Consider the following 18,848-nt stretch of genomic DNA (forward strand, 5'->3'; position numbering starts at 1 on the left):
TGAATGTTCCTCTAACCACTTAACACTTGTGGACGTTGTATTAGGACCACCACACCCTTTGATTAACATTACACTAAAATATCAGCATTATCACTGGAGTTGTAATACATAAAATACAATTACTACAAGAAGAACAACACAGTTTTATTAAAATTTAATTTGGCTACATTTATTTCAACTTAAAAAATAAAAATTAAAAACCATAGTACTTCAGACATTTCAGGACTTCCTTCATCATCAGTTCATCCTCTCTTCAGAGGAATGAATAAAGTGGATTTTTTTATTAATACAGTGCTTGCACAATAATTATTGTATTAAAGTTCCCAAGATTCATTTTTTTTTTTATCAGTAGTTTCAAATGAAATGAAACACGAAGGAAACAAATATACGACCTGATCAACATTTATGTTCCAATAATCAATGATGGAACCATTTTACTAAAATATACTTCTGGGAGAAACCCTAATACTGTACACTACAGTAGGAAATAAATAAAGACAGCAATATAAAAGGACACACATAAATAAAATGGAAAATCCTCAAATAAAAAGTAAAATTTTTGTTGGTAAATTCAAAAATTAATACTGTCAAAAAGAAATGGCATGTTCAAAAAAAAATACAAATTGCACAGTTGTGAACTATAGAGTGACATCTACTGTATCTAATTTAATACTGAAAGGATGAGAGGACAGGGGTGAGTGGTGTGTCACTGCACAGGGATGGCAGGTTTTTAGAAACAGACAGGTAAAAGGTTTGCATATAAGGCTTTCTTTGAAGCACAAGGCTCCGTCCTCTTTTTACAGCCAAGCCCTTTTTTCCCCCCATTTCTGCCTCTCAATTTTAAGACTTAAAAATCACAATTATTCCTTCACAGAGAAAATAAAACAACAACAACTTAGGATGCCTGAAGTCATGTGGCTTGTTGGTAGAATAATAAAGTTGGATCAAAATATTCATGTAAAAAATGTCACATAAAAAGGAGACATAACGACAACAATAACACTGACAGAACGTGATCGAGTGTTCCAGGCTTCCCTCTTTAAATTTTTTATATGTATATTTTTTTACTATTTTGTAGTGATTCAGGGAGCCAAGTGCAATTTCCTGAAGTGGTTTTTATCGAACACGAGACACAAAGGTTAGGAACATCAGAGCACCACACAGCTTTCAGGCCTTTATAATACTGTACATTAACAAGCGCTTCACTTAGTTTATTAGAATAATAATTATTATTACTTTTATTTTCTTATCTTGCATAACATGGATTTTAAACCAGGCAGTCCTGCTTCATGATTCAGGTCAACAACCATCTTGTACACTGAAGGTTATATTGGTTTGCTTAAAGGGTTAAAATTAACTAATCAAAAACGTAGTTCATACATAATCAGGCTAAAATGGACGCCTCTTTATTAGGACACCTCCTACTTTGGCTGCTAAATGTTCGTATTTTATTAGGTTCAGTCCTACAGACTTTACAGCTTCTACCTCCAATAGAACCAGAAACATAAAGATTTGGTTTAATTTTGAAATGAGAACCTTAATGTTGCAAAAAAAAACAAAAAAAAAACAAAACTGCAAAGGCCAGGGAAATAAGGTAACAAGGTAAACTGTTTTTTTTTTTTTTTTTTTTTTTTTTTTTTCTGTTTTGTTTCTTTTGACCTGTTTTTTTTTTTTTTTTTTTTTTTTTTGGATCCAACCTTTTTGGGTATCAAAATAAATTTTCCATTGTACACCATGACCGCTTTACCAGTTTAAACCAATCAAGGACATGTTTTAAACTCACTTTTTGACAAGCGGTGATTTAAGGTAGTTTTACATAGTCTAATGTTAGTCTATATAAGAAGGAATTTGGATTAAGTTTTCAAATAATTATGTTTAAACAGATTGCTTACTGTAATTTTGTAAATATAAAAATAATATTTATATTTAAATCCATAATTACTTAAAAGAAAAATCCAATTGTAAAAGAAAAAAACGGGAGTTCAGAGTTCAAACACAAGTTTCATACATGTTTTTTACTTAGGTTTCTAGATTAAATAGATTGGGAGTAAATTTAACTGCGAAAATCAAAATTTTGTGGCAACTTAAAAAAAAATTGCTTTCTGGAAAGAATCAGACTGAACATGATAAACTACAGCTTAGTTGAATAAAGAGATTTAACTCAGTGGGAGCCATCAAAATTGGTATGATGTCTGAGAGTAACAGGTGTCCTAGGTAAACCACGCCCTCCGGATATCATTGTTGATCTTATCCAGAAGCCTGATGTATAACACAAGTTTGGATATAGATCTGACTCATGACCAACATCCTGCAATCAGGCATTCTATTATCCTTCATCATGAAGCAAATACTGAACCTCACGGACAAATCTTTATTTTTCTCAGTTCATTTTCCTCCATCAGTCTTCCTGCTCCAACGTGCCGTCTGTCTTCCCTTCTCGTGAACAAGTGTCCATCAGCTGTGCTGAGTCTTTGCCCCCTTCATCGAGCTTTGAGTCCATCTGGCTCCTGCCATCACCCCCTTCTTCCTCTCTGTTCTTGAATCTTGCTTTGTGTCCGTCTGTCACCTCCTCGTACATCTTGTTGTCCACTCCCCCCTCCTCCTGCTCTCCTCCTCCCTCTCTTCCGTCCCTTAAGATGGTACCACAGCCCTCTTCTGGCTGTTCTTCGGGATCAGAGAAACCGAGAGGTCCCAATCCCTGCAGAAAGGCCCTCCTCATCATCAACTCGGTGGGCTCCAGGCCTCCAGCCAGCGGTCCTACCTTGGCCTCCCTCTCTGCCGCCTCACGCTCCTCAGCCTCCCTCTTGCAGTAGGAGTAGCGATGGTTCATGTGCTGTGAGTACGAGCCAGAGTGGGAGAAACGCTTGCCACATTTGTCACACTGGTAGGGCTTCTCCCCTGAGTGTAGGCGTGAATGCTCGATGAGGTGGTGTTTGTGTTTGAAGGCCTTCTTACAGATCTGACATTGATGTGGACGTTTACCTGGAGACACACATAGAGGAGACAGTAGGAGTCGGTAAGGACAGAGCAACCAGCTTCAGGAGACAAAATCAGCAAAAATGTCTTCATATTTTTATCTGTGACAACTAAAAGCTTAATTCTCATCTATCAAAGTAACTAAAACAGAACATGCGTAGAAATTAAAAAGTCCTCAAAGATTTAATTTCAGTTATGTAAAAAGTACATTTTGGATATTATACAGATTCATCACACAGTAAAATTTTTCGACTGTTTATTTCTGTTGTTTTTGATTAATAGTTTATAGATAATGATGATCTAATACTCACAAAATTAGAATTTAACAAAAAAAAAAATCCAAAATATTTAGCAAACATGTTGGTCTAATCTGAAGTATGTCCATCTATAATATAATTTTAGCCTGGCCATCCAGACATACATGAGGTTACATGGCGTATCAGTCTGGTAAAGATATAATAGGGCTGGAATTCAAAGGTGGGACCAACAAGGTCAGCCTCATTAGGTTAGAGCTAATCAGATAACTTAGGATGTGATTCAAACCTACAAGCGATGCGCTCTGTTTTCTGTAATTTTGTTGTCCGTGAAAAATGTCAAGCTGGAAACAGCAAATATATGTTTTTAAAAAAATAAATGGCACTAAAGACGTCCATTGTTAAGGGTTTAAGGTCAGCTCAATCCTACTGGGGACATGCGAGAGCATCATTAAAATATTGATAATTTGCAGTCACCAGCTTGCTGTTATGCTAACAGAAAAGCAAAAAGGCGCTGAGAGTGACACATCACGAAGTCCCCCTTAGCCCGCTGTTATTGGTCGGGCCAGATATGGTGGTTTACCAGACCAAATTGGTTTCCACGTAATTCATTATGGCTGACCAAGGTAGTACAGTTTATGCTTTCTGTGCTTGGTTTGTTTTCCATTTGAGTAAATCATTAGATCATTGCGGCGTAACATGGAGACAATCAGCTCTGATGAACAGATCAGAAAGCCCAGGGTGCTTTTAGAGCGTCCTTCAGTTCATCTGCAGGCTTTTCGTAAATAAAACCAGCATCTCTAAAATGCTTGTCAGCAGAGGGTAGCAAAAAATAATGCCAGACTTTCGACTTGATAAAACAGTGGACCAACACCAAGAAATGTCATATTCCTCCCCCAATCCTTCTTGAATATGGAAACTTCACCTTGAAACTTAATTATTTTAGATTCTCCCTTTGCCTCACCATTCTCCCTCCAGTCTAACTGGATTTCCTAATACAGTAACAAATGTATTTTTATCCAAATAAAACACCTCAGACCAGTTAACAACAGTCCAATATTATTTCTCCTCAACCCAGGGATAATGTTTCAGATATTGTCTTTAAACTGTCTTTTAACACAATGATGGGGAAGTTGAAGCTATAGATATATCTAGAGCTTAAACAACCATTTAAAGTCCATCCCTTGTGGATCTCTGCATGACCATTAAATTGGCTTCATTATAAACTGTCAGGCAGTTATACATGTTGCTTTTTGCACATTTCTCTGTCACACATGTGAATCCCTGGATTAAACACTCTGTGAACAGGTGTAGGTGAAGGTCCAGTAACCTTTTCAGCATTTGACCCTGATGTACAGACCCTTGCTAAAAACACATTGATTTCACTCAAACCTGTTTAAGGAGGACAACCTCTAAAAATGACAGGATACTGACTTTTTACACTAATGCTATAAGCCATACCATGGCCATTCACTCGAACTTTCAATTGGAATATACTTTCTATTGTTCAAAGGAACTTCTAATCAGGAGTGCGCTTATGCCCTGTGTCCATTTCTTGCCATGACCACCATTAGATAGCTGAAAAGTTATCACGGGGCATAGCCTCACTAACACTATGGCACCAGATGTAACCTGAGAAGAGGCAGGAAATCTGCACAGTTGTCAAACGCACACGCGAACATTGTGTGCTGAATTTACTATGACTCCATATGGGTGGAAATTTCTTCCATCTGACTGAGCGGGATAGTTTGCCTGCTGCCAACCGACAGGCAGAACCCGATCCAATCAGGCATCCCACCCACACATTCACCAGAAACACGGCTCCACACACATAAGCTCAGCTCCCAGCTACATGCAGCCAGGTTGTTCCAACAGACACACTGGGAGAACCTAAAACATCCCATTACCTTGCAGACTGTGATGTGTGTGTGTGTGATAAACACACACACACCGCAGTAAAATCTACACGATGTGACGGCCTTTTGCTCCTGTGTTGGGGAGTTAAATGAAGATGTTGCAATGAAGTGAAAGAGGTGAAGGTAGAGCAAATGTATAGGTGCAGACCCCAACTGCATATTAAGCTTGGAAACAAACTCCATTAAAAAATGTTTTAAGCTTTAATTCGTCAGGTGTTGTGTTATTTCAATAATTTATTGGACACTGTTAGGTTTCTGTATTCAATACAAGATTTTGAGAATAAGTTGTTTCTAACTGATAGCTTATCACATCACCACTTAGCATAAGAGTGTCTCTGTACAGCTCTCTTCAGGTCCCAGTAAGTCAATCAGGTAGATATCAAGACTTTAACCAGACAACTGCCTCACCTTGACTGTTTAGTTGTTTACTAATTCTATTAGAGATTTGTGGCGGCCATAGGATTGTTTTCCTGTTGGTGATCTAAAGTGGCTGTTTTAATGATACATTTTTTTTTATTGGTGATATTTCTCTGAAATGACAGACTACAAGTTGTAAAGAAAGGACATTTTCTTTCAATCTTTCCCAGACTGACCAATAGAGGCTGCCATTCCTTCTTTCTTCCCTGGCATTGCGTTCATACATCTGAAAGCTAAGAGCAGCAATCTGACAAAACTCCAGCTTTTACAAAAGTGCTCACATCACTTAATAAATCCCTGTTTTGCACGGCCTGGCTGCAAATATTGATCCTCCTAGCTAGAGTTAATCTAGTTTCTTGTTTAGTCCAAATTCAGTTTGTACGGAGCCCCTCTTATGACATGGTCAAAAAAAATGTTTAATTGTGGCCACGAAGTAGTATTTCGCGGCCACGCAATAAGTATAACGTGCGCACGAAATACTACTTCGTGGCCACGCAATAAGTTTAATGTGCGCACGAAATACTATTTCGTGGCCACGCAATAAGTTTATCGTGCGCACGAAATACTTATTAATAATATCCATAAATCCGCCCCTGTTTTCAGGCTTATGTTAACTGTAATTACTTATCTTGGACAGGCTGCTATGTAAACGGGCCTTTAGTCCTTCGTTTAGCTATGCTGCGGTTGTTTACACTACGCCTTTTCCAGCTAAAATAGCGTCTTAGCAACAAATGTCACGTGACTGGCGGAGACCGACTGGGTAAGCAAATCAAGCGCGCCTTAGACCTTAGAGAAGGCGCGCTCGATTTGCTTACCCAGTTGTCCAGGAATGATGTTAATATTATTAATAAGTATTTCGTGCGCACGTTAAACTTATTGCGTGGCCACGAAGTAGTATTTCGTGCGCACGTTATACTTATTGCGTGGCCACGAAATACTACTTTGTGCGCACGAAATACTACTTCGTGGCCACAATAACAATTTTTTTTTGACCATGTCATCAGAGGGGCTCCGTAAGTTTGTAAGTTTGAAATGAAACACAGAAAACCCGTTAGTAATTAGGTTTAGTTATTTTTAACATTATCAGTACGCTGTTGAACTTCAGGTCAGATGTTAACAGAAATAAACAGGAAACATTAAAATGTAAAAAAAATAAAGTGCAAACAGAGTTCATACAGGAAACATCAGACCTCCAGAACATTTAAGCGAGATACTTTTTACATAACACTCCTGAATTAAACATGAAGTTTGTGGGTTTAAATACTGATTGCCTGTTTTCCTGCTTAGGATTGCTTTATCTGGCCAACATGATGATGGGATGATGCAATGCAGAGAAAGATGGAATAAAACAGGTAGGATGACATTTTGTCACCTCCACGGAACAGAGTTCTGGTTTTAACCCCCCCAGCCTGTGTTTTAAAGAAAATTCAGTAAAGAAAGATGATACCGTGGTACCAGATAGTTTTTCTGAGATTGGTGTCTCCGCATCTACTTGGTATCAAAATTGAGTTTGACCCTGCTTGATAATTACATACTGATTATAAAAGATTGGAAAAACACTGGGACAATTTACTCCAGGTCTTGGTAGATTAGGATTGATTTTTGGCATTTGGTAATCATACATATAAGCTAACAACCATATATCAACATGATATGCTCCCCAAGCGAATGAAGCACTACATCTCTTTTTATACATTTGATGCATGCAGCTTTATATTTTTTGTTTGACCACATGACCACAATCACTTACAATCACTGATTCATAATATCAATGTGCGGGTCAGAACTTCCTCAGTTAAGAAAACAAACACAACATCACTTTCTCACCAAAAGCCCAAGATGAGAGATCAGCACTCAGCTATACTCAATAAGCTCTAACCACCAAACATGCAAGAAATGGTTAGGTTAATGACTTAGAGCTAAATGTCAATGTTCTTATAAAATATATACCATAAATCATTCTACTGCCATCAAACATTTTGTGATAATAACAAGACTAAAAGATATAAGTGCGTACATTTACTTCTGAAGTAGGCTGAATTTTGTTAATTATCTGTTTTAGGATTGCTTTAAAAACAATAAATAAAAACAGACAGCTACAGTTCATCCCATATGCTTCTGCAAAATCCCATACCAAATCCCATACTAGAAAATGTGTTTCTTTGCAAAAGGATAGACCTGGAAATCCCTTATTTTGTCTACATGGTCTTATATCTATATTTTTCTCTCTTTATATTCTACAATTTACAAAAGTTTTAATTGTATATCTTGCTTTTTTTTCTTTTTTTTCACATCACATTTTTGAAAAATAAAAGTAAAAACTGTTTGCTGTTAAAAAGAGTTATATTTTTACTGTCATGTTAAACATGACGGCTGAGAGTAAGTTTATCTTTACCACTGAGCTTTACCACAGACTGTTTCCAGGCTTAATATAAAAAGCTAAATCTCTCTTTTTTTTTAAATAAATTATTCCTCAGATTCTTCACTCAGACACAATGACAAGCTGAACCCCGCCCTCCACACACATACAGTCTGAAACTGATGCTGCAGAACATTTTCTCAGTGATCAACTTCCCACCAAGCTGCTGCAAAGAAGAGAATGTGTTAAAGGCCACAGCCTGCAGAGAAAAAATAAGAGTAGAAGAGCTACGAGCGGGGAGCTAAGTGAGAAACAGAAGTAAAGGTTGGGGAATAAAACAAATGTGTAAAGAAATTAGAAGTGAAAGGAGAACGGGGGATTAAAAAGAAATGTCCAAGTGTTATATATACCTGTGTGCTCATATTTGTGTCTTAGGAGGGAACTGGTCTTCTGGAATGTTTTGTCGCACAAGTCACACGCGTACATACCACTTTCAGTCTTCTTAATCTTCTTCCTGGAGAGCAGCGAATCGCTGTCTGTCAGGTCATCCAGGCCTGACAGATAGTCTGCCGTCCCGTCCAGCAGCTCCCCCTGAGACAAAGACAGAGCTTCAGTCATAATCCCACACCTGTTTACTTCATGCTCCGAGACACCTTCTGCTGCCACCCCCCTTCTGCCCCCATGATCCCAAGTCTGGACAGGGCTTAAGGGCCCAACCTGGGTAAGTCCCTTCATCCAGGAGACATATAAAAAAACAGGTGGGGGAGGGGATAAAATATACTAGGGTGTGCAGGAGAAGTGTTCAGGTAACTTTTTAAGGAGTCAAAGTATAGTCAGAAAGAGAACTTCTTTTAGAGAGGAGGTTTCAAGTCATCCATCAAGTTTTTTTTCTATCAAGTAAATGAGGAAGCTGCAATATGATACATTAGTCAAAACATTCAAGATTTTCCTCTTTCACATCAATTTAATTTAATATTTAACAAATTGGAAGCTTATGCAACACATCCCTTTTGACCAACCAAAACACACTAGCAAAACCTTTACATACCCTTTGGCTGTCCTCCATTTTGTTTGCTGATGCCAGTACCTTTAAGATCTATAAACCATTCTTTCTTAAAGTAAAGGTAATTTATATTTGCAGTATAGCTGCACAACAACATGCGAATGGAATATTGTTAAATAGTGCAATGATAGTAGTAATATTTTCCTTACTCTCCTATTTTTCTCCTTCCTCCCAATGTTCTCTTCAATCTCAATATACGTACTTTATGTCAGCCAAACAAATCTCGATCAGATGAAGGCATCAGGAACATGAAAAGGTTACTCTTACACTATGACAAGTTTTGATACTAGTATAATGACGGTGACTTGCGTTGTTCAGTTCTAATTTGCTGTAGCAATTCCCATTAGTTTATGTTTTTCACCCTGTGGTAATGTGACTGATTGCTTGTCACAGAACAACTGAGAGCAGCACCACTTCCACGCCAACACCAAAGACTTTTTTAGAAGTTAGCCAAAATAAATGGATGCTAGTTGCTACAAACTGTGATAAAATGGATTAAGGGCTCTATCTATCAATATACTTTTGGTGGTGGTGGTGGGGGTTTGCTTTGTAATTTAAAGCCATATCAAAATCAGTTTGATGTGCCAAACTTTTTATTTAAAATTAAAAGAAAAATGTAATAAAAAATCTATCTTTCGACTTCACTTTGATTATGTCTTTCTCTGGGCCCTATTTTTCACTGTTTAAAAGCTTTTAAAGAGCTATAATCATCTAGCAATGTTCAAATCATGGTATGAAAACTCATCCAGAAACTTCCCTGCTCCTTCAAAGAAATAGTTTAAGACTTTCAGGGCCCAAAAAGTCCCTAAGCTACAAGGAGATGCAACATTGGTAGCAGAACTCTAGTTTACCTCTGCAGAAATGGCCCTCAAATCATAACATATTTTTTACGTTAATACTGTTTCCAGTCCTTTTGCTCTTATGGCTGGCACTGTATCTAAGAAGTAAGGTTTCATATAGTTGACAAACTTCGCCTAAACTAACAGTAGTGATAAAAGTCACAGACATTTTTCTATATCATTCTATAGTTTTACCTGGAAACCTGCTTTCCGTTGGTACTTTCTCATTTGCTGCATTTCTGCAAATGTTGCAGCTCCTGGGGCATAGGTGTAGGCCATGTGAGGCAGGAAACTCATGGGGTCAAGACCGGAATAAGGCCTAAGACCTGGGATGGTGGCCTGGGCAGGACTTATGAAGGTGGCAGGAGAAAAGGCTCCATGGGGTGGTAAGGAGGTATACATAGGACCACCACCAAAGGGATTAATCCCAAAAATTGGACTGGTGCTTTTCTCCAGCGGATGAATAGAGATCCTACCACTATCAGAGCTAAATACCTCCTTCTTAATGTTTACAAGCTCTAAAGGTTCAGATCCCTTTTCATGTCCTGAAAGCTCCCCATTGTGGTCGGTGATAAAACCATTGGGCCTTGGTCGCTTCTGTGCCAAGTGTTTGGGCAACGACAAATCCAGAGGAATATCCCCATGGGCATCCTCTGAAGTGAGGCTGTTTGGAGTGTAAGAGCTACTCTGGGAGTGTTTTGATGAGGTGGAAGACAGGTTTAAGGGTGATGGAGTGTTGCTTCGTAAGGGGTCCGCAGGATCTTGTTGTTTTTCCCCTTTTGTCTGCCTGTGGGCTGTAAACTCATTGGTCTTTTTGACTCTGTAGGAACCATCGCTGTTAATGAAGCCATTGCGTAAATCTACAACTGGAAGAGACACTGGAGACCGACTCAAATTATGGTCGGCTCCACCCGGTTCAGGAATGTGTATTTTTTTTCTTAAACTGTCCATGTGGTTGTTTTGACTTTTCCATTGTGAAAACCACTCCTTTACTAATTCCTGAGGAAGGCCAACAGCAAGCGAAATCTTGAGCAGTTCCTCAGAGTTGGGGTCAGTGTTCATATCAAAGTAGGCCTTCAGCACTGACATGTGCTCCTTGAATGGGTTGGTAGGGCTGTTTGCTGCCTCACTATGTGACAGTTCATCAGCCTTTTGCCCTCTGCAGCCAACAGGACTGCTCTCTGGCTGCTGCAGAACTGCCTTGATGTCCTCATTCATTTTACACAAGTAGCGCTCATGTTGATGAAGTGGGATTGGTCCAGGAAAGGTTTCCTTGCAATACTGACAGGAAAATGTCAGGAGTTGGTTTTGTCTGTCGGACAAATTTTCTTCACTGCTGAGATCAATTGATTGGTTTGGTTTCTCTTTGTTAACATCCATTTGCATCTTGGAGTCATTAATCAGGTTCTTGGCTTCATTGACCTTCTCTAGCGTGTAGTCAATGATGCTTTTGGTAGGACTACTGTGGCCAATCACCTGTGCCTCCATCTGGGCACCCAGCTCCTTCATATAAGCCCTGAGCTTGGACAACTCCTCTGAGTTTCTGTCCATCTTCTGCCTGCAAACAGTGTTGTCCACAATTTGGAGCACTTTCTGTACCTCACTTAGGCTGCTTCCAAGAGGTCCAGTGTAGCCCAGGAGGGGGAGATCAAGCCCAATGCCACCCATTTGTTGAAAGGGGCCTGGAATACTCAGGGGACTTCCACTACGACCATTTAGATAGATCCCTGGTCCCCCAAACCCATGCTGTGAAGCCATTAGCATTCTGTACTCATTGAAGTCCATTGGCTCAGTTTTGATGTCTAGCTGACCTTGTTGGTCTTGTAAACCAAGTAGTCGCCCATTTTCTAGTTTTTGCCGGAGATGGGACAATGCAGGGCTTCCCGGTGATGATGTTGTTGAGTTTGGAGAGGAGCCAGGTTTGCTGTTGTTCCCATTGCGTACTCGTCCATTAAGGGCAACTAGGCCGATGCATTTCTTGCTGCTGATGTGGGAACTGTAGGATCCTGAATGGGAGAAGCGCTTCTTACAGTTTGAGCACTCATATGGCTTTTCACCTGCAAAAAAAAAACAGGGATTACTTTCAAACTGTAGGGTCCATTGTGTCTAAACACAACTCTGTCTATAAATGAATTCTTTCTTACGTTTGCAACTTTGAAGATTAAATCCATACATTCCTTTTCTCACCTAATCAAGTTACATAGTGCTGGGAATTACATGATTATTAGTATAATTGCCTCAAATTACCAATGACTAAGGATATCAAAAATTTTAAAAACATAACATTTCCACATTAAAGGCTTTATGCTATACATGGCCTCCATAAAAAGGAACTATCTGTTTCTTTGTGATATATTAAAAAAATCCTTTCTCACTGTCTTCTCTTTGTATGAATATGTAAAAAAAAAGAGTGGAAGTTGTACTTTGTAAATGATCATAAAGAGCTATGAAACTAATCAGAAAACCCAAACAGTTTTTTCCTAGTTTGTCCATTTATCTGTTCCCCTAACCCTATCCTCCACTCACCACTGTGGATACGGAGATGCTCCTTCAGGTGGTGCTTATACTTGAAGGCTTTTCCACATTCGCTGCACTTGAACTTGCGGTTTACAGCTCCTTCACTGAGCAGTGATGGCTGCAGAGAGAAGAAACCGATTACAGGGAGGAGGAGTAGGAGTGGAGTAGAGAGGATAGAAAGAGATTCTCCTGGAAGAATGATTGCAGAAGGCATTCTGAGAACAGCGTGGGCTGATTCGGTTCAGAGGCGGCAGTTTCTGGTAGAGGTGCATTCCCACCATTTCAAATGCAAATGCACAAATAAACAACACCGGGTGATTGGGGTTGGGGTGGGGTTGGGGGTTCCTGTTCCCATAGCAGAGAGGGAGTTCAAATCTTTTTATTTCACATTAAACCCAGATATCAGCAATCATATTTTTTTGGTGATAAAACGCCTCTTTCATGTGTTTTCTCTGATGCTGCTTATTAACAGGTTTAACTATTTAAACTATTATTTAAACTGTAGTTTAAATAAAAATACAAAATTTGTGGAATGTGATTCACTTTGAACCTATGGATCTGACTTTGTGGTGGTAGACAGGATGAAGTGACATCCATCCATCCATCCATCCATGCATCCATCCATCCATTGCAGCTATTGACAATATGTCAATTTTTCCATTGATAAAACCTTGGAGTGTTTCATTGCAGTGATTAAACAGCACAGGGGGTTTACATAAGTGTTTCTGTTTTGAAACACGAACCGATCTACTTCAGCCTCTCTTCTCAGTTTAACGGTTTAACTCAGGGAGTCCTCTCATAAACACTCAGAGGATTAGGATTCTCCAGCCCAGCGGGGAAAAGACCATCTGGTCTTGGTTCAGTCTGTGAGGAGGTCTGATGAACTGTAGGATCCTGACAACTAACTGCTCGGACAAGGTAATCCCATTACGATCATGGTGTAATTGGAAAATGGAATGACTTGGAGCTTAGTTACTGACTCTAATAAGACTCCTGGATCCTAAGGAGCAGAGAACAGGCGTGTGCAGGAAGCGTTTAACACGGCCTCATCATTAGATTAGAGCACCGAGTGATGAGCTGCATTTACAGGCTGCACGCCCAAACACAGCTGCTGCCGCAGGAAGAGGATCGGCCTACACAGGATGCATTCACAGTATTTGGGTGGATCCAAAGTTAACAGGTTATCAGAAAAGAAATCACTCAAGGAGGACTTAGATGGTACCCAACACAGTAGGACTGTGAGCTTATAGGTCAATAAACCATCCATCCTTCCATGCAACCTGACATTTGCTGACATTGTGCAGATGTGTTTGCTTACCTGGTCCATAGCAGGCTTGTGTGTGGTCATATGGCGCTCTAGCTGGGATCGCTGGGTGAATGTTTCAGCACATAGCAGACAGGTGAAGGTTTCCTCAGTGTTTTCATGTCGATACTTTATGTGCTCCTTCAAAGACGTCAGCCGTTTGTAGCCACGCTCACAGTATGGACAGGTGAGCAGCTGGGCGAAGTCGTCTGCGGCACTGGAAGACAGATCTGCAGGGAGAGATGAGAGGTCACAAGAGATCCTTTAAACCCAGAATACTCAGAACACTGGGCTTGTTTTTCCGCCAGGTCTGTAAAACTACATGATATTGAGAATCCTCCTTAATTCACGTCACCTTCTATACCAAGCAGCCACCCCGATAACCTTAAGTTTTTCAGTATGTTCTATTTTCATGTTGAGCCACATTTTCGCTGTTTATAGTGTTTACGTTTTTGTTTTTAACCCTGTATTGTGTCTATACTCTCACCGTGTTCGCTCTCATCCTGACCAGCTGCCTCAGGCGTGCTCAGTCGCGTTACCTCCTCTGGGGCTTCTGGGTAAATGATGGCAGTGTCGCTGCGCTGCAGGTACTCTGCAATAGTTGCGTGGTGACCGCAGTCATCTTCCAGCTTCCGTTTCAGGAACAACTCATCCAGCTCAGAGATGCCTTCCAGTTGTCTTCCTGAGAGGACATAGATTAGAAGAGAAAAGAAGATCATCAGCATAAAAGGGGAAATTAGGAAACACTAAAGATGCAGGGACGAACAGAAATTTACACCAACTGATTTCTTGCATATATCAAAACTTACACACAAATTAAGGACAACAATCTAGGCACAGACTTTAACTTTTTAGAACACGTTAATCAATTATTTAATAAGACATAAAACTGCTCAACTTTTAATAAACTTTATTGAGATTGAGAGAAAAAATGTGAGGATAAAAGAACAATCAGTTACATTTGATTTGATAATGTGTGCAAGTAATATATAACGTAAATAATGAAAGTTTTATTTTGTCTAAGAAAGTGATTTAGTTTGGCTTTATTTCTCTTTCTCTGTGGAGCTGTTATCATTCCGAATAGATTATTGATCTCACCTGCACCATTTTCCACCACCTGCAGAGATGCCTCAGGTCCCACAGCATCATATTCGGTGCTTTGCTCCCCTAAAGGAACGAAACACAGAATTAGAAACACTCCTTCTAATTCTGTTATTGTTTGGTTTTTCACCTGGTTCTTCCCTAGCTCTTAACAGGTTGTTTTTATTCTTGATGTTATCTCCCTGGGTTTCTAACTGATTCACCCATGGGTTCCTCTCTGTACATTTCCACGCTTGTTTCCTGGTTCTGATTTTGATGGGTATTTTAGTGCTCCCTATTCAAGCTTGTTTCCTTGGTTTTCCTTAATGTAATTCTCTCTAGTTCTTGTTGATCTCCATTGGTTCCTATTTTGTTCCTTCTTAGCTTTCTGTCTAGTTAGTTCTACCTTTAGTTTCCTGGTTCTTAACCCAACCCTCCTGTGGTTTTTGGATTCATAGCTGTGCTTTTTTATTTATTTATTTACAGTGTAAACTCATTATTCTACAGTCTTCTCTACTATCTGATGATCAGAAGCACCAGCTGCCCCACATCAGGAACATGGTAGAGGAGCAAACATTATTCTGCTCTTACTCTGAGCTGCTGATTTGATCAGAGACTCACCGATACACCTGTCCTCTCCTCGATGTTCCAAGTCCTCTTGATCCTTGTTGGACAGCAGGGTGTGGCCAACCCTGGGCGATGCCTCCAGATGTGAAACACCAACTGGACTTCCTGCCTCTTCATCCTCTCCCGCAGCTCCCGTGAAGCTACTGTCATCACGGAGCAGCGTCTGGTCATCATCATCTGTCTCTGAGGTCGTCTCCAGCACAGTGTCATAGTTCGCAACTAAAAAACAGAGACAGAGGAGGAGCTGACACAGCTGCAAATAAAAATAAAAAAAACACACAACATCTGGAACCACCTTTCACTGTGGATCCACCTCCAAACTAATCATTGAAATATTATATTCTAATGTGCCTTCTGGATTTGTCAATTTCCTCATTTAGTCTCAGAACTCTGTCTGTAAATAAAGGCACACCTACAACCTTGCAGGATGGACTTAAATAAAACAGAGAGAAATGCACATGCAGAAACATTTTGATCTGTGATTTTTACCTGAAATAACAAAAACAACAGTTTAAACATCCTTTTACATAATTTAGACTTGTTTTTAAATCACATTTTTTTTTGTCTGGTGTTTTCTGTCAGCTGCGCTCCGGCTGTAGACTTGAACTGAGTTGAACCTGACTGAGGTGAATTGTGTGTGCAGTGTTGAGGGTTTGGTTTGGAAGTGTGTGAGGATGCATGACATCATGGGAACAGCCTGCAGATGGGAGTCCAGCCACAGGAACAGTCTCAGAATTTCAGGCTTGTTCAGTGAACACAGATTGCTAGAGTGCCTCTTCTGCATCTTATCACACTTCCTGCTGCAGATTTGATCCCCCCCCCCATCTCTGACCCTCGGACCCTCTCCGCTACACGGAGATTAGTCTGTTCATAATATGATCTTTGTCTGCAGCCGCTGCAGCTCTCGCCTCCCGGACAACTGCGCAACAGGTGCAAATTAAAAAGGGAGCCACGGTGGGCTGGGCTCAAATCTGCTGACCTGGGCTGAATACCAAGAGAGAGGGGGGGTGAGGGTCGGCGAAGAAGGGGGGCGTGGGACAGACTGAGGTTTAATAAGAGGTGTGACCGCCTCGGAAGGGTAAAGCTCTCTGTGATCAAACACAGAGGGATGGAGCGCTCGCTGTGTGGTCCTAGGTATACATGGGGGTCTAATGTGACCCCCCAACCCCCCCAATCAGATGAAACACACTCCCAAATGCCCCCCCCACCCATTAATTCTTTTTTTTCTGTCTGAAAGAATGTGAGCTGCTTCAGTAGAAACATTCAGCTGTTCTAAAGCAGGATGCTGATCTATCCCATCTGATCAAAAAATATAAATGAAGGAAATACGTTATGATTTGACAACATAAGGCAAAAAGTAGGCATCTTCATGTAAAGCCTGGGAGGTGCGGCTCATCTGGTGAACATGCTTTGGCTAAGGAACTATGACTGGATAAGCTCAGAAAGGCTACTGAAGAGCACCTCCATGTGAGCCCTCCACCTGCAATTGGTGAGGCTGAGCTCAGAGTACCAAATAAGCCAGGTGGCAGCTAAGGATGGGGGCTTTTAAGATGTGAAATGTTACTTAATATTTTCTGTAGACGCATACATGAATGTCCTTAAAGTAGGAATATAGAAAAACATTAAAAACAATATCGTAATGGTTGTCAGATATTCATCAATGCATATGTCTCCTTTTGGAGCCCAAACAGTCATTTACTGGAGGGTTGTGTGGTGAAAAGTGCAGAACAAGTAACACAAACACTTACATTCAAACTTCAGGCTCTGATTGGTCAAAAGCTTTTGATCCCACTATTAAAACTTCTACAGATTGCTGTCTGTCTGACTGGTCACATGATGCTTTATTTTCACTGGGGTGAAGCAAACCTTCAGCTGCAACCTAACAGTCTCTCAGACTGAAAAGTCTCCACCAGAAAACATCTCTGTCACATCAGAGTGAAAGAGAACATCTCTGTCAGCTGTCTTTGTGCTTTGCAGAGAGCCGAGGACAAAGCAGAAACTCCTCCCTCTTCTCCTCCTCCTTCAGCTTCCCACACAGACACATTAATCTTCCTCCCCCTTCTTCTTTCTTCCCCCTCTGACACTTTCTCCGTTGTCACATTTGTCTCCAGCTGTTTCTGAGATGAAAGATCTCAAAAGCAGCACAAACACAAACTACTGTAACCTGAAAAGCTCAAATGGGAGCCCAAGGCAAAAAATATGGCACACGCAGTGCTAGAAAACAAGCAGCAACACAAGAAAAGAGCATGAGAGGAAAAAACAAGCAACCTGAACACTAAAAGGTTCTCTGTAGAACGCATGTAACCTTGGTGATTGATCAGCCTGTCATTCATAACCAAACACTGTATCAAAAGCAAACCTTGTAAACATCAGCCGATTTTCTAGCTCCTGCAACGCTCGTCCAGGTGCTGCATCCTCCTCCACGCGCCTGCTGCCTCACACTGAGGTATAGGCTGCTGTTTCCTCCTCCTCTTCCTTCTCATCAGCTGATCACCTGGGCAACAGCCCGGGGGAGGAGAGGAGATGGTTCTCATGGAAACCAGGTTTCTGCTTGAACTGCCAGGGATTGTGACACATACAGGAGGGGGAGACTGTGAGGAATCCCAGAATTTCCTAAAGTCTTTCAGGGTAGTCTTAACCAAATGTTCTCCTAAGTCTCAAAATCATTTAACTTGATTTTCAATTCAGTTTCAGTCCAACTATTTCCAGGTGAACCTCTGGTTGTTAAGCTCCTTAGAACTCACCCTGAACAGTATCTGAAAGGCCTGTGGTTAAGGACCAATACAAGGCTTCAGCCAATCCACCAGTTTCATTTAGGCTGGAGGTGTTTAAAAGAAAAAGAACAGAAGATTCATGACTGGTTGAAGCATTACTGCACCTGCTGCCATTTCCTCTGAACAGGTGTCCTATTGTGTTGGGGTTGTGCCCTCTCATTTGGGTGGGTTTCAGTGTTTTTGTGGAGTCCCCTGAATGCAGGGAGTTCCTGGATTGAGGCTCTGATTGTATTTGGTTCCTAATTCAATTAGTCTCATTTATCTGAAGGGACCAGAGCAACAGGCTGGAAAGTGAGGCAAGGAGGGGGTCACAGCCCTCTACATCATCACCACCCCCCAACCCTTAAATCCATTCTCTTCCATCTTATCCCCACCCCCCAAGTATGGTGCAGCTCCCAGACTGTTTATGGGCCCCACTGGGCACCGCCAGCCATGGCAGACTCAGAGAAGAAGCAGAGCTCTGTTTGATTGATTGTGTCTGATGATTGATTGATTGATTGATTAAGCTTTAGGAAATCAATCAATATAAGCTTCACTCATATTTATTTCCAGTGTTTAGTCTGTATTTCTGATCACATGACAAACAGGAAGCAGGCAAAGTCTTATCTTTCCATAAAAATGCACCATAGAACATGTACTGTTAGTGAATCATCTCAGGCTTCCAGCTGCACACAGACATAAAAGCGAGCTCAGTAACAGCCGACTCCAAACATAAGCGCCTAC

General features: G+C 40.6%; 1 protein-coding gene across 3 annotated transcripts in view; it reads right to left on the bottom strand.

The window, feature by feature from the left end:
* Positions 1–2,082: 2,082 nt before the first annotated feature.
* The window catches only part of zeb2a (zinc finger E-box binding homeobox 2a), a 41,712-nt gene continuing 24,946 nt past the window's right edge, over positions 2,083–18,848 (bottom strand). For 2 of the 3 annotated variants that reach the window (XM_038307820.1, XM_038307821.1), the window contains exons 3-10: positions 15,346–15,570; positions 14,743–14,811; positions 14,132–14,326; positions 13,660–13,874; positions 12,351–12,459; positions 10,020–11,881; positions 8,333–8,513; positions 2,083–2,982 (exon numbers count right to left, since the gene is read on the bottom strand). In XM_038307820.1, the coding sequence (XP_038163748.1) occupies positions 2,399–2,982; positions 8,333–8,513; positions 10,020–11,881; positions 12,351–12,459; positions 13,660–13,874; positions 14,132–14,326; positions 14,743–14,811; positions 15,346–15,570 (3,440 nt within the window). In that variant the 3' untranslated portion in view covers positions 2,083–2,398. The remainder of the gene's footprint in view (positions 2,983–8,332; positions 8,514–10,019; positions 11,882–12,350; positions 12,460–13,659; positions 13,875–14,131; positions 14,327–14,742; positions 14,812–15,345; positions 15,571–18,848) is intronic. The other variant, XM_038307822.1, reaches the window with a different exon arrangement.

The sequence above is a fragment of the Cyprinodon tularosa genome, unplaced genomic scaffold (assembly GCF_016077235.1).
Source record: "Cyprinodon tularosa strain WSP-4 unplaced genomic scaffold, ASM1607723v1 ctg620, whole genome shotgun sequence".
NCBI lineage: Eukaryota > Metazoa > Chordata > Actinopteri > Cyprinodontiformes > Cyprinodontidae > Cyprinodon > Cyprinodon tularosa.